General features: G+C 49.7%; 1 protein-coding gene across 10 annotated transcripts in view; it reads right to left on the bottom strand.

Annotated features, from left to right (window-relative positions):
* Positions 1–13,191, bottom strand: part of epb41b (erythrocyte membrane protein band 4.1b) — a 49,174-nt gene that overhangs the window by 18,506 nt on the left and 17,477 nt on the right. For 3 of the 10 annotated variants that reach the window (XM_023843182.2, XM_023843186.2, XM_023843185.2), the window contains exons 2-18: positions 10,983–11,311; positions 9,522–9,794; positions 9,311–9,415; positions 8,302–8,344; positions 8,081–8,156; positions 6,718–6,936; positions 6,548–6,635; positions 5,906–6,058; positions 5,703–5,800; positions 5,174–5,346; positions 5,048–5,104; positions 3,749–3,901; positions 3,328–3,402; positions 2,734–2,817; positions 2,307–2,459; positions 1,903–2,055; positions 119–271 (exon numbers count right to left, since the gene is read on the bottom strand). In XM_023843182.2, coding sequence (XP_023698950.2) covers positions 119–271; positions 1,903–2,055; positions 2,307–2,459; positions 2,734–2,817; positions 3,328–3,402; positions 3,749–3,901; positions 5,048–5,104; positions 5,174–5,346; positions 5,703–5,800; positions 5,906–6,058; positions 6,548–6,635; positions 6,718–6,936; positions 8,081–8,156; positions 8,302–8,344; positions 9,311–9,415; positions 9,522–9,794; positions 10,983–11,303 — 2,377 coding nt within the window. In that variant the 5' untranslated portion in view covers positions 11,304–11,311. The remainder of the gene's footprint in view (positions 1–118; positions 272–1,902; positions 2,056–2,306; positions 2,460–2,733; positions 2,818–3,327; positions 3,403–3,748; positions 3,902–5,047; positions 5,105–5,173; positions 5,347–5,702; positions 5,801–5,905; positions 6,059–6,547; positions 6,636–6,717; positions 6,937–8,080; positions 8,157–8,301; positions 8,345–9,310; positions 9,416–9,521; positions 9,795–10,982; positions 11,312–13,191) is intronic. The other 7 variants (XM_072716204.1, XM_072716199.1, XM_072716202.1 and 4 more) reach the window with 5 other exon arrangements.

Here is a 13,191-nt window from a genome sequence, read left to right as displayed (position 1 = left end):
GACTTAAAGCAAACTCCAGGTACTTGAGAAAAACCAGATTCTGACTCTTAGCTGCATCACTTGAAGTGGCTTCCAGGGGTGGGTGACTAGCTGAAAGCAGCTGTTAGGACCTGAGTACCTGAGAAGTCTGAGGGTCGTAGTGCTGCACCTTGGCTCAACAGCACAAACCATTCATCTGTCCAGGGGTGTGGCTGATGTGAGCTGGACTCAGTGACCAGCTGGGTGGGGGTCTGTGTGGGTGGGGCAAGCGGAATGGGCTCGGATGGAGGGGCTGTGCGAGCAAACACATCATGGGACACATCAGCCTTTGAGACATGGTCTCCTATAGAAACAATACAACAAGTTCAACAGCTTCAATAGTAGCTGAAGGATGGAGCCTACTTATAGAGTCCAGCCTTGTAAACCATTAGCTTTGCCATGGCAACCATCTGTATGTCAACAAAACAAGCAGAAAAGCTCTTCTCGTGAGTTGCTGGTAGTTCTGATCCATCAGATCCATCCGGATTTGCACAAGCAGACTGGTTTAGTTATGGACACTATTTAGTGCACTTCACTTGCAGGTGGTGAGTCAGCGTGAGAAGGCGAAGGACGCTGTGGTTATGTTTTAGTGGGATGTGGGAAGCCAAGCTTTGCAAAGAGTAATCCTGCTGTAGCTCTTCAACTACCACTGTGAAAGCAAATTTACCTTTGACAGCTATCCTATTATTTCGCAGACATTCATATCGTGCATAACCCGACTTGTCCATCTTGTTTGCATCGACAGCCACTGTGTGACCAAGCTCACTTAGCACAACACACAGAGTGTAACGTGAAGCCATCCTTGGTTTTTACTTCATGTTGACTTGAAATTCCAGCTGCTTATAATAATGTTTATGCTCATTGGCTACCAAAGAGCTGCCAGTTCATGCTCATTGGCTACCAAAGAGCTGCCAGTTCATGCTCATTGGCTACCAAAGAGCTGCCAGTTCAGTGTTTCCCCTACCATTATATTAGGGGGGTGTCCCACCCCCCAACAGCACCTCCCGCCCCTCCTTGAAGGTCAAGTTAATTTTATATTTTAATTTTATTTTCTATATAGCGCCAGATCACATCATTTAAGGTTACCTTTCCTATAGAACAGGTCTATACATGGCCTTTTATTGAACAAACTAAACAGCCTAATGTTATTTATCTTATTTACACAACAGCTTGTCATTTTTGTCTCTACATGGTCGTATGTTTACAATTCTCCTCTGCGCTCTGTAGCATGGCGGAGTTCCGCCCCGATGCGCGTGCACAGACACGCTCACACACACACAGGTGAGCACACTCACACCAGCGGACAGAGAACACGGGTCGGAAAATATGTCGCGTCAACCACCTGAAAAGCAGACAAAATATCTGCGCCTGTCCGTCTGCACCCCGCCAAAGCTGTAAACCTAGGGGAAACACTGCAGTTCATGCTCATTGGCTACCAAAGAACTAACAGTTCAGGCTCATTAGTCTCTGGAAACAGGAGATAGGTTTCCCAGCCTTAAAAACAGAAAGGGCATTTCTCCTTTGTCATGAGGCTGGCCCACGTGAAGGTAATCTGACAGGCTACTGAAAAATTAATATCCCTGACACGACCATTCCACTCTTCTGGCTCCTCACGTCTACAGCGTCTGATAAAATCATAACGTGTCTATATGAGGATATTAATAACTTCTTTGGAATGGTGACACTGCCAAAAAAAAAAATCCCTAAGGAATATGGTGGCAAAACCAAATCCAGAACAGTCATCCAAAATTCACGTTGATGAAAGCAAACAGAAGGTCTGCGAGAAGCTTCCACAAAGTGCAGAGCCTGCCTGGATTATTTGTAGGTTAGAGTTTAGTTTATTAAGAGCGGACAAAGCTGACACTGCTGTGAGGGAACATGTACCTTGCACTGACAGATAAGTCGGACTTCCTTCCTCTTCCAGCTTTGTCGTCTCCTCTACAATGTTTACCTCCTTACGAATCTTCTGCTCTGTTGTTTCCACGACCAGCCAAGAACTTACAGCTGAATACTCTGGAGTGCTTCCCATCAGCTTAACTGACAAGCAGAATTAACCATCTTCTTAGAAACCCAAGACTGATTTACACCTTGCTTGAGCTCACACTGTGGACGTAGCACATAGACTATGTTCCCCTTGCGGATGTAATCAATTAGCTTGTAAAAATGTATCGCTGGGCTCTACGGTTATGGGAGTCGCTTCACACTGGAAGCTGGCAAAGGACACGGTGGCTATTAGTTGTTCGCAAAGCAGGAGATTACAAAGTTTGGGCAGGATTAGGAGACCATACCTGAAGGTGTAGTTATGGGTTCTGCGGGGGTGTGGTGTACCACCACAAACCCATCAGCTTCTTCTTTGTCCAGGATTTTCATCCTGTTGATCAGTACCTTTACCTGCTGTTTCAGTTCCGATTCCTCAACCTGCACCTCTGCCTGGAGGGCGACTGTGACAGGAGAAACCAAGCCATCAATGAATATGCCCCTTATGTCCCGTTCGACTCATGGTTGGGTTACATCGCAAACCCAAGCTGACATTAATTAGGCTTCCAGGACAGAGGCGACGCCCCTTCTCCACTATCCATGAGGGCCAGAAGCTCATTTCACACAAAGTTTTGCAAAACAAAAATCTCTCCCCTCCAAAATTCAAATCATGGCAGATTTTATAGATTTTCCTTGAGTTTCCTCAACAGTTTTGTGAGTCTCTCTCTGCAAACTCACACTGCGAGCCGTCTGCCTCGCTCTCCTTCAGGGATTGCTGCAAGGTGTCCTTCCCAGACATCAGAGAACTGGAGTCACGTTCAGCTGGAGATGTTGGAAAGACCGTAAAAGCTACAGTGCTGGAGAAGCGGGGAGAATCTACGCTTCATCATACATGGAATGTGCAAGAAGCAGAACGCAGGGATGTAAAAGCAAAAAAATTTTAATGAGCCAAGCATGTATCCACTTTGAGCACTGCTGATTTGACACCAACGGGTGGAGCCACTAGTTTATCATCTATATCTGACTGCAGCATTATCCATCTTTAAGTAAGCTTGGATGTAAAGAGTAGCTGGCAAAGCTTGTGGGACAGAGTGGGTTCCGGCACATTTCCGAATATGGCCACATTTGAGACTTACCTCAGGCTGTGAAGTGGAACACAGTGCTAGAACATTACAGTGGCAGTAGAACGGATGGAGGACGGCGCTGGTGAGCATTGGCGGCTGAAGACGATCACGTGTGTTAAGTGCACAAACCATGCAACTGCCCATGGGTACAGCTGGTGTCAGCTACACTCAGTGATCAGCGAAAAGCAGCAGCAGTACCAAACGCTACCTTTAGTAAGTGGGGGCAGTATTGGCTCAGGACGGGGAGGGTCCAGCATTGCAAACCAGTCATCCTGCCACATCACTAGAAAAGATATAGGAACACATCAAGGCAGCCCTGAAGGTCTGCTGGAGTCTCCCAGGGTGGGGCTGCAGGTCACATGACCTCCATCCCATCACCAAGTGATGACCAGAACAGCTTTGCATATGGAGAGTCTTACATTCCTCAGGAGACACATGAAACATTAAGTTTTCCTCTTATGATGATGACATAAAACCAGGAGGGTTCACCATGTGAACGCTTATGAGGGAAAGACTTTGTGAGACTGTGGATTATGACCTTAAAGCAAACTCCTGGTCCAAGCACCATCACTTGAAGTGGCTTCCAGGGGTGGGTGACTAGCTGAAAGCAGCTAGTAGGACCTGAGTACCTGAGAAGTCTGAGGGTCGTAGTGCTGCACCTTGGCTCAACAGCACAAACCATTCATCTGTCCAGGGGTGTGGCTGGTGTGAGTTGGACTCAGCGACCAGCTGGGTGGGGGTCTGTGTGGGTGGGGCAAGCGGAATGGGCTCGGATGGAGGGGCTGTGCGAGCAAACACATCATGGGACACATGAAAAAGCCTTTGAGACATGGTCTCCTATAGAAACAATACAACATCATAGCTGATTTGCACACTACAATGGCAGTTGGAGGATGGAGCTAATTTGCATTAGCTTTGCCATGGCAACCATGTGTAGGTCAACCAAACAAGCAGAAAAGCTATTCTTATGAGTTGCTGGTGGGCCTGATAGATAGGATCCATCAGAGTTGTACAAGCAGGCCGGTTATTCATGGGTGCTGTTTAGTGCATTTTACTGTCGGTTAGAGATGTTAGTGACTAAAGGCGATGAAGTATAGCAGAGAGACGATCATCCTCTCTCTACAGCTGGCCAGGCTGATTAGCCCAGCACAATGTTTACAGTGACCAAAAGCACAGGAGCCTGCAGTAAGTCAGAGCTCATTAAGGGGTTAGTTATATAGGTTACTGTCCAGAGAAGGCCATCTTTAAAAGGACGAGGCAAAATAGCATCTCCTCTGAACTCTGAATTTTTTTTCTGCAATGGCGTCACAAATTAATGGCTTTCCTTGGCATTTAAGGAGGTCTCCAGACAACTGTGCTCCACTGGAGGTCCTAAACAGATAATCACATGGGCATGGACAATGTGGTGCTCAAGAAGGGTTTAAAAATACAAAAAAAGCCAACAAATACAAAAGGAATTAACTGAAGAGTTTCTAAAAAGCTGGGACACTGAGGAAGCTAACATTAGCATGGGAAGCAGCAGAGTCATGCTAAGTGAAGATTGGTGTGGAGGCATCAGCGATGGTCCACAAGTAGGCAGCAGGCCACTGAAGGGTTGTTTCCTAGTAGATGCCCATGAACTATGGTTTTACTCTGAGCAGAGCATGGACCAAGCAGCTGGATACACCAGATGTGAGAGGGTGTAGAAGAGAGAATCTCCTGTCGGGTGTCTTCATGACAGCAGAAGCAGGTGCGCTTAGTTAGAACTTCCTTGTAAGTTAGTATACCAGTAGATGAGTGGCCAATAAGGAAAGTGAATTAATGAAAGCGGGGGGTGGGGGTCAACTTCAGAGCGCAAACAAGCCGTCTGAAATGTCACTTGATAGAACCACAGAGAAGAATGTTGAGCTGTAGTTCAAGATTACTGGAGGACACAAGATACCAGTTACCTTCTGGCTCATCTTGTGCAAGCTGCAGTGATGCTTCCTGCTCAGACTCAATATCCTCTGAAAAGGCAGGGTGAAGTTAAGAAGGGAACTTAGGGGTTAACAACACACACACACACACACACACACCTCCATCTAGGCTCCGCGACACCCTCTTGCTAGCTGATCGCTGGAATTGGGGGGCAGGCCTGTTGATCATGGAGCTGGCCTGACGCGTCTGAGCCTGGGTGCGGCCACTGTAGCGGAACTTCGATCCCAGTGCCAGGAATTTCCTGGGTGTGGTGGCCTCCACTGAGGTCAACCTGCAGGACGGAAATGGTGTGATGGACGTCCCACCCAATGTCATGATGTACAGATATCAGTGATGTTCCTTTGTGGAAACTAGACATCAGTTATCGCTGAACTAAAAACTAGCCATCCTGCATTATGGGGACAAAACACAAGGTTGGTAGATTAACGATGCTGGTAGATTAAAAAGACACATGAACACAGAGTAACACACACCAACAATAGTCGGGAGAGACAGACAGACAGAGAGAGTCAGACAGGGGGAGAGAGACAGAGAGAGAGATAGAGACAGACAGAAAGAGACAGACGGGAGGGAAGTAGAGAGAGAGACAGACATAGAGACAGAAAAAGAGAGATAATGCCTTCCTACCTGAAGAAAGTGTGGTGCTCCACACACACCTTCCAGAGCTTCTTCGAGGCTCTGTAGTTGGGCAGCTTGAATCCAATCATGCTCTCATACTGTTCTTGCTGAGGTGCAAAGAGAAGAATTTCACCAAAGAAAATGTACAGTGTCAGGTAAACAGATTAAATTCGAGATGGTTTTGTAAGTGGATTCAGGAGCAAGTGGTTTACCTCTGATGCGCGGACCTTGATGAAGAAACTACTGCGCTTGTAGGAGATCTTCAAGACCTTGGGCCAGGGGAAGCGGTTGATGCGCAGCTTGTCCTTGTAGACCATGAGGCCGCTGGAGCACACACCTAACATGATGTCCACCCCTTCCAGGTCCTGCACACATATGTGTTACACACCTTCACACTTTTCATATATGCATACGAGAGCAGCTACAGGTTAAACCTCTATGGCAAACCATCTATCCTGGTGAAACCAACTCTCCCCAGTTAATGCCAGGGCATTAGACTTGGAAAATGACTTAAAGCTCAGCCCTGCAATAGCATCATACCACCACCAGGAGGCATGCTGTACGTTCCAATGACGCTAATGCGTTTCTTATTCTTCAAGAAACCCAGTTTAACCTAATGCCACAAAGCGAAGTGTAATTTCGGTGAATGTGGCACTGCTCAAGACAAAAGTGTTTTGGTTAAAATAGTTTTTTCGAGATTTTTTCGAGAAAACTACTGCAAAAATAGAGAAGCGATTGTATAGTGACAACATTTAGTTAATCTGCTTGGCAACAGGGCAAAGTTAATATGATGTATGGTTGAAATTGCCTTAAAATCCCAGACCCTAACCTAAGGTAATATGCTAGGCAGCTACCTTGGCTTGGTGAAGGTCCACTCCATACATGGAGAGCTTCTTGGCATTCTCCAGGAACATCATATCTGCCTGGGCCGGACTCATGGACCTACAAAGGAGGACAGTGCCACCAAGGTCTGCATCTGGGCAGCTTTGTACTCGCAGAAGAGCTCCGTCCTCCAAGGCCTCACCTGTAGCTACGGTGCAGCTCCACGACCTTCTCCTCCAGGTCCCTGCTCTGGCCGGGGGCCAGGCGTAGCTGGCTGACGTAGTCCGCGCCATGGAGGTCCGGGTCGTACTCTCCCAGCTCCGACTGGACGGCGTAGGAGCCCAGAAGTGCCAGTGTGGCAAAGGAGCATGGAAGACTGCCACTCAGGACGTCCTTCCGCAGCTGCAGGCACAGCTGGTACCTGGTGTTACACGAGGTGGAGAAGTCAGATGCATCAGTATGCTGGTAAGTGGGACTGATGGCACCGTAAGTTGAAGTGTGGTGCTCTGAGAAAACTGCATGCACGACTGTATGACCCGTGACCTCATGGTAGCACAACATACATAATGTATGTTGAAGTATGTTGAAGCTCATACACTGCGTTTTCAAACCAGTGCCCCAGAGCAGGATTCGGGGCTTAACCTACAGTACCGTGCAAAAGTCAAAGAAAGTGAGGTTTAAATGTCAGCTAAACCATTTCGAAACCTCTTCTAAAGCCACCTCTGTATTTGCGACAACCATCCAATTCATCAATAATTCTTTGACTTTCATGCCTTGTCTGGCCAATCAATATTTTCATTGAGTTATTTGACAAATTAGGTTAATTAATTAGCTGAGCTGGTGGTGAAATTTGATGAATGCATGGAAAGGCTGGGCTGCCCCTTTGGTTTGGGAACTGAAGCTGTGTTCATCCAGCCGTCCAGCAAGATACCAGTGACATTTTGGAGAACAGATGAAATCCTAGTTAGATTTTTATTGTGTTACTGTTAAATAGCTTATACTCCAATGTTAAAATTTGTGAGCAAACAGACAGTTACTACCGAGATAAATAGCTTTAAGCCTCCTACAGACTGCGATTTCAGCAATCATATATGTTTATTGCAAGCCAAACTGTGCGACAAGGGTCTAATAAACTTGGGTACGACATCAAGTTTGATGAATGTAAACTGTACAATTATAACATCTACTAAATCATAAGCTATGAAACGTCAATATAGAGCAATAAAACGTCTTCAGCATTTGTCGGTTTGCAGACGTAGGTCATTCCAGGAGTCACATCGAGAGATGGTCATACCAAATTTCTGAGATTGTCAGAAATGTGTCCCAGTCAATCTCTAGTCAGAAAACAGACAATGTTTATCTTTAAACTTTTCTCACTGTATGATGTAGGATCACCGTTTTGGAGCCACGGCCAAAGGCATTGCCGACGATTATTTCACATTGGTTTGTCTGGGAAAAATCAGTGTATGCTGGCCTTTAAACATCTTCTTTGACTGCCTGAGACGTTTGCACGGTGCTGTAAGTTACGCTTGGGGTAGCTGTAGGTGTTACGACGAGCGGTTTACCTGGTGATGTCTTCTGTCAGCTGGGCCGGATCTGGTGGGTAGAACTTCACATTGAAAGTGAAGTCGTAGCTGGAACCTGGGACATGAATTGATTTAGCAAGTTTGGGCAAAACGTCGAGGAGACAGGATACACGTGCACAGCTGTACGATCTGCTGTTTTCGCAAATGACTGCATATGGAAGCAAAATGCCATCTGGACTCTTAATGATGACTTTGTTCACCTTGCACCTGCTTGCGAATCTCCTTGGTGAAGTCCAACCAGGTCTGCAGAGTCCAGAGAGAGAGAAACAACTTTGTTAAGCACGGCAAACAAAGGCTGTTGGACATGCTGAACTCCAACTAAAAGCTTCTCAAAGTACTGACGTTACGAACAACCTGTGAGCACACAGCTGAGAAGAACTGTGATATTTCAGGTATTTATGACTGAATACCACTACAGGGAATAAAGGGTAAAAAGACCTAAGTCAGAGCAGAGCCAGGGCAGGGACAGCAGGGCAAAAACACCCGAGTCAGAGCAGAGCCAGGGCAGGGACAGCAGGGCAAAAACACCCGAGTCAGAGCAGAGCCAGGGCGGGGACAGCAGGGCAAAAACGCCCGAGTCAGAGCAGAGCCAGGGCAGGGACAGCAGGGCAAAAACACCCAAGTCAAAGCAGAGCCAGGGCAGGGACAGCAGGGCAAAAACACCCGAGTCAGAGCAGAGCCAGGGCAGGGACAGCAGGGCAAAAACACCCGAGTCAGAGCAGAGCCAGGGCAGGGACAGCAGGGCAAAAACGCCCGAGTCAGAGCAGAGCCAGGGCAGGGACAGCAGGGCAAAAACGCCCGAGTCAGAGCAGAGCCAGGGCAGGGACAGCAGGGCAAAACACCCGAGTCAGAGCAGAGCCAGGGCAGGGACAGCAGGGCAAAAACACCCGAGTCAGAGCAGAGCCAGGGCAGGGACAGCAGGGCAAAAACGCCCGAGTCAGAGCAGAGCCAGGGCAGGGATGCCCAGGCCCCAGTGCCTCTGGCTAGGCCTGTCTTCCCCTGCCTCTAGGGAAGCACGCTTCCCGATCACATCAGCACCTTCTAATGCAGGCCACAATCAGTAAAACTTGACCCAAGGTAACACTTGAACTAATTTGATTATTTAGTGCCTCTCGTTCAACCCACAGTCACCAGATCAGCCCAAGACGGAGCGATGGTGACTGTTCTTCTTAACCCGGCCAGCCCTGGCAGTGTCCAGGCTCCACCCACCTTCAGGGTGGCCGTCTCCCAGGTGGCCAGGCCAAAGTAGTCCCTCTCCAGCAGGTTGAGGTGCTCGCACACCTTGGTCAACAGCTCCTGGCCTTTGGCATGTTTCTGCAAAGAAGGGAAGCGCTCATTTGGGGGGGCAGAACACGCAGAAACACCGGACCTCACCGGGCGGCCTGGGCGGTGCGTGCAGCCCTGCACTGCGGCCCCTTACGTCCAGGTCGCACTCATACAGAGTGTCGTCCAGCAGGGTGACTCGGCAGTGCATGCTGCGGGGCTGCCGAGGGGCTCTGGGGGCCCTGGGCCCTTCGGGGGCCTCGGTCTCTCCTGGGGCCTTCACTTCTTCTTGGACCTCGGGCTCCTGCCCGGCCGGCTCCTGCTCTCTCCTGCTTGGCTCCAGCCCTTTTCTCTCGTCTTCTCTGCCTCCCTCCTGCTCTTCCTCCTCCCCTTTGTGTGGGCTGGCGTCCCTCCTGTCCTCCTGGGCGGGCTGCGCATGAGTGACAAATAGAAAGCGGACACCCCTGTAAAAGCCTCCGTCACGTGATCGGAGTGGGGTGGGGGGGCTGCTGGCAAATGATGATGCCCTAAGCTACTTTCTGTTTTGTATCCACAGCACTGATGCAGATCAGGAAGACGGACGCAGTGCTGACGCGGGGATTTCGACTGCTCCCGTCTCAGCCGTTTTTGTCGTATTTATTTACACGGGAGGTATCGTTCACGAGGTACAAACTGGCTCTAAAGGGGCCGCCTGTGAAACCAGTGACATGCGCCTCTGACATCATCTTCCACAAGAACGGGCTGAATGTCTGAGAATCGTCCAGGTGCACCTGCACTACGCAGGTATGGAAGGTGAACCTGGACTGCCCACAAATGAGAGTAGGGGTCGGGGGGGGGGAAGAGAGAGATGCTGGGGTGAGGGAGAAGACAATGAGAGAGGGAGTGGGGCAGAGAGAGGGGGTGGCCAAAGAGATAAGGTGAGACCAGAGAGGGGGTGTGGCCAGATATAAAGAGGGTGGGGCAGAGAGAGGGGGTGGCCAAAGAGAGATAAGGTGAGACCAGAGAGGGGGTGTGGCCAGATATAAAGAGGGTGGGGCAGAGAGAGGGGGTGGCCAAAGAGAGATGAGGTGGGACCAGAGAGGGGGTGTGGCCAGATAAAAAGAGGGTGGGGCAGAGAGAGGGGGTGGCCAAAGAGAGATGAGGTGGGACCAGAGAGGGGGTGTGGCCAGATAAAAAGAGGGTGGGGCAGAGAGAGGGGGTGGCCAAAGAGATGAGGTGGGACCAGAGAGGGGGTGTGGCCAGATAAAAAGAGGGTAGGGCAGAGAGAGGGGGTGGGGTCAAAGAGAGAAGAGGTGGGGCTAAAGAGACCATATATGGCTAAAGGCACAGGGTGTGGCCAGTTAGAAAGAGGGTGGAGAGGGCAGAGAGAGAGAGAGGGAGGGGGGGTTAGGGGAGGGCAGAGAGAGAGAGAGAGGGGGGGTTAGGGGAGGGCAGAGAGAGAGAGAGAGAGAGAGAGAGAGGGGGTTAGGGGAGGGCAGAGAGAGAGAGAGAGAGGGAGGGGGGGTTAGGGGAGGGCAGAGAGAGAGAGAGAGAGGGAGGGGGGGTTAGGGGAGGGCAGAGAGAGAGAGAGAGGAGGTGGGGGGGCTAGAGAGAGGAGGCGGGACTAAAGAGAGCAAACCTGAGTGTCTGCGCTGCTGAGCGAGTGCAGGTCGAGGGCCGTGTCACCCACTACACGCAGCTCAGGCTCTGGGTCCGCGATGGGGGCCTTGGAGGGGTCCTCTGGGGCCGGCCGTCCCTCCGGCTCGGTGCACTGAGAGCGACGCTTCAGGAAGGAGGAAAGGAGCCGTGGCAGGCCACGACTGGTTTTGGGGGGCGGTTCCTCAGGGGGGGCGCGAGGCTCCTGTGGGCGGGGACCCTTCTGCCCCTGCTGGTCGGATGCAGGCTGACCGGCCTGCTGCTGACTCTCCGCTTCACCCGCGACGCTCACTTCTGTGGTCATGGCAGGAGCTGCAGGAAGTGACATCACAGCAGAGTCAGAACTGAGCAGGGGCTCAGTTTTTCCTGATGATCATCATCCGAATTGGCCGGGGGCCTGATATTCCAATTTCCAATTAACTCCACTGACAGAATGGCAAATTTGTACAACAGATTGGGGCAGCAGAGCCACGCACGGACTCATACCGGAGAAAATGAGGCAGTCTCGATCAGGGTACACAAGCTTCTTAACATGCACACATCACCTTGGGGGGGGATGTGTCTGAGCAGGTCTAAAGCTGCTTTAACTGAAAAGGGAAGCTTATTTGCGGGCAGCTTGACAGTCAGTCAAGCAGAACCTGACATCATCTACAATTTACATAGCAGACCCTTTTATCTGAAGCGACATACAACTGAGAAAGCAGAGTCAGACAGTCCCAGAAGCAATTAGAGGACAACAGCCTTGCTCAGGGACCGAAGGGTGAAATCACTGTGTGACTCGGGGATTTGAACCAGCGACCTTCTGCCCACAGGCAGCCTAACCTGCTGAACCACATTCTGCTGACGTCAACTCTAAGTGAGGCAGAGTCACTGGCATTCAAGCACAGCCCAAGTGCGAGAGCGGAGCTATTTCGCCTCTCGTGGGCATCATCACTGGCAGCCAGTGCCAAGACACAGACTTGCTGGGATGGTTTTTACCTTGACGGGGTCATGGGGGGACACTAGGGGACGCTCAAAGCTGAGGCAGGGGGGTAAATCCCGCTGGTCTGCTATACAGGCTTCTTCCAAATCAATATTGCATGACATCATGCAGAATTTACAGCCCGTTGCCCACTTTAGTTAAGTGCACCGCAGTCAATACTGAATGCCCATGGTTGGGGGGGGGGGGGGGGTTAATCTCCTCCATTGGATTAAACCACAGTGTTTGTGGAGAACCTTCCCCAGATCTTAACATTGCATGCAGCTCAGTGCCAACATCCATAAGATGAAGGACTTCCACAGATCGTCATCACTCATTTTATACCTTCGTTTTTTTCCTGTGCATTAACAGTGCCGTCTCTCTGCATGCCGCGAGACTTCCTGGTTAATCATTGGTCGCATTTTATTCCTACTCTGTCATTTTCATTACCTCACAGCCAAGGTGCAGCCGCGTTACAAATCCTCCCCGGAAGGGCAGGCAAAGCCACACGCAATTCCAGCCAATCGCTTACCGCCACATCGGTGTAGTTTCCTGTTAGCCAGTTAAAATACATTTCACAGATAAAGCCTGTGGCCATTGTAACTTTGTAAAGGCCGTTCTGCATTCTGTGCCGAGCTGTCCTTATGGCACCAAACATAAAACAATAAAAAGTGAATAAACCAGCAAAATCTGGGTGGTGTCACAAGCCACCTGCTGTGTGAGGATGTGCGAAAAATGAAATCAGTGTTTCTTCCAGCTGGGAAACACTCATGCAGAGCCTGACTGAGAGATTAATAGGTTGGACTGCAGCAGACTCTCACACCTACATACACACACACACACACACACACACACACACGTTTGTATTCATATCTTTCTGGGCATTCATTTCAGCGTTTCCCCTACCATTATATTAGGGGGGCGCCCCCCCCCAACGGCACCTCCCGGCCCTCCTTGAAGGTCAAGTTAATTTTATTTCATTTTATTTTCTATATAGCACCAGATCACAACAGAAGTCATTTAAGGTTACCTTTCCTATAGAACAGGTCTATGCATTGTCCTTTTAAACAAACTAAATAGAAATGAAAAGCAGACAATAATATCTGTGTTTTTTGTCTGCTGTTATGCTGTCATTAAAAGAAACACATGAACACCGTGAATCCTGTCGGTGTCCGTCAGTGTTCTGCGCATACAGCAACTCTGGATATAACGGACTGTTTTGCCAAGTCCCTTA

The sequence above is a fragment of the Paramormyrops kingsleyae genome, chromosome 9, assembly GCF_048594095.1.
Source record: "Paramormyrops kingsleyae isolate MSU_618 chromosome 9, PKINGS_0.4, whole genome shotgun sequence".
In the NCBI taxonomy this organism is placed as follows: Eukaryota; Metazoa; Chordata; class Actinopteri; order Osteoglossiformes; family Mormyridae; genus Paramormyrops; species Paramormyrops kingsleyae.
The sequence above is the reverse complement of the archived record's forward strand: the minus strand, read 5'-3'. Positions and strand labels throughout refer to the sequence as shown.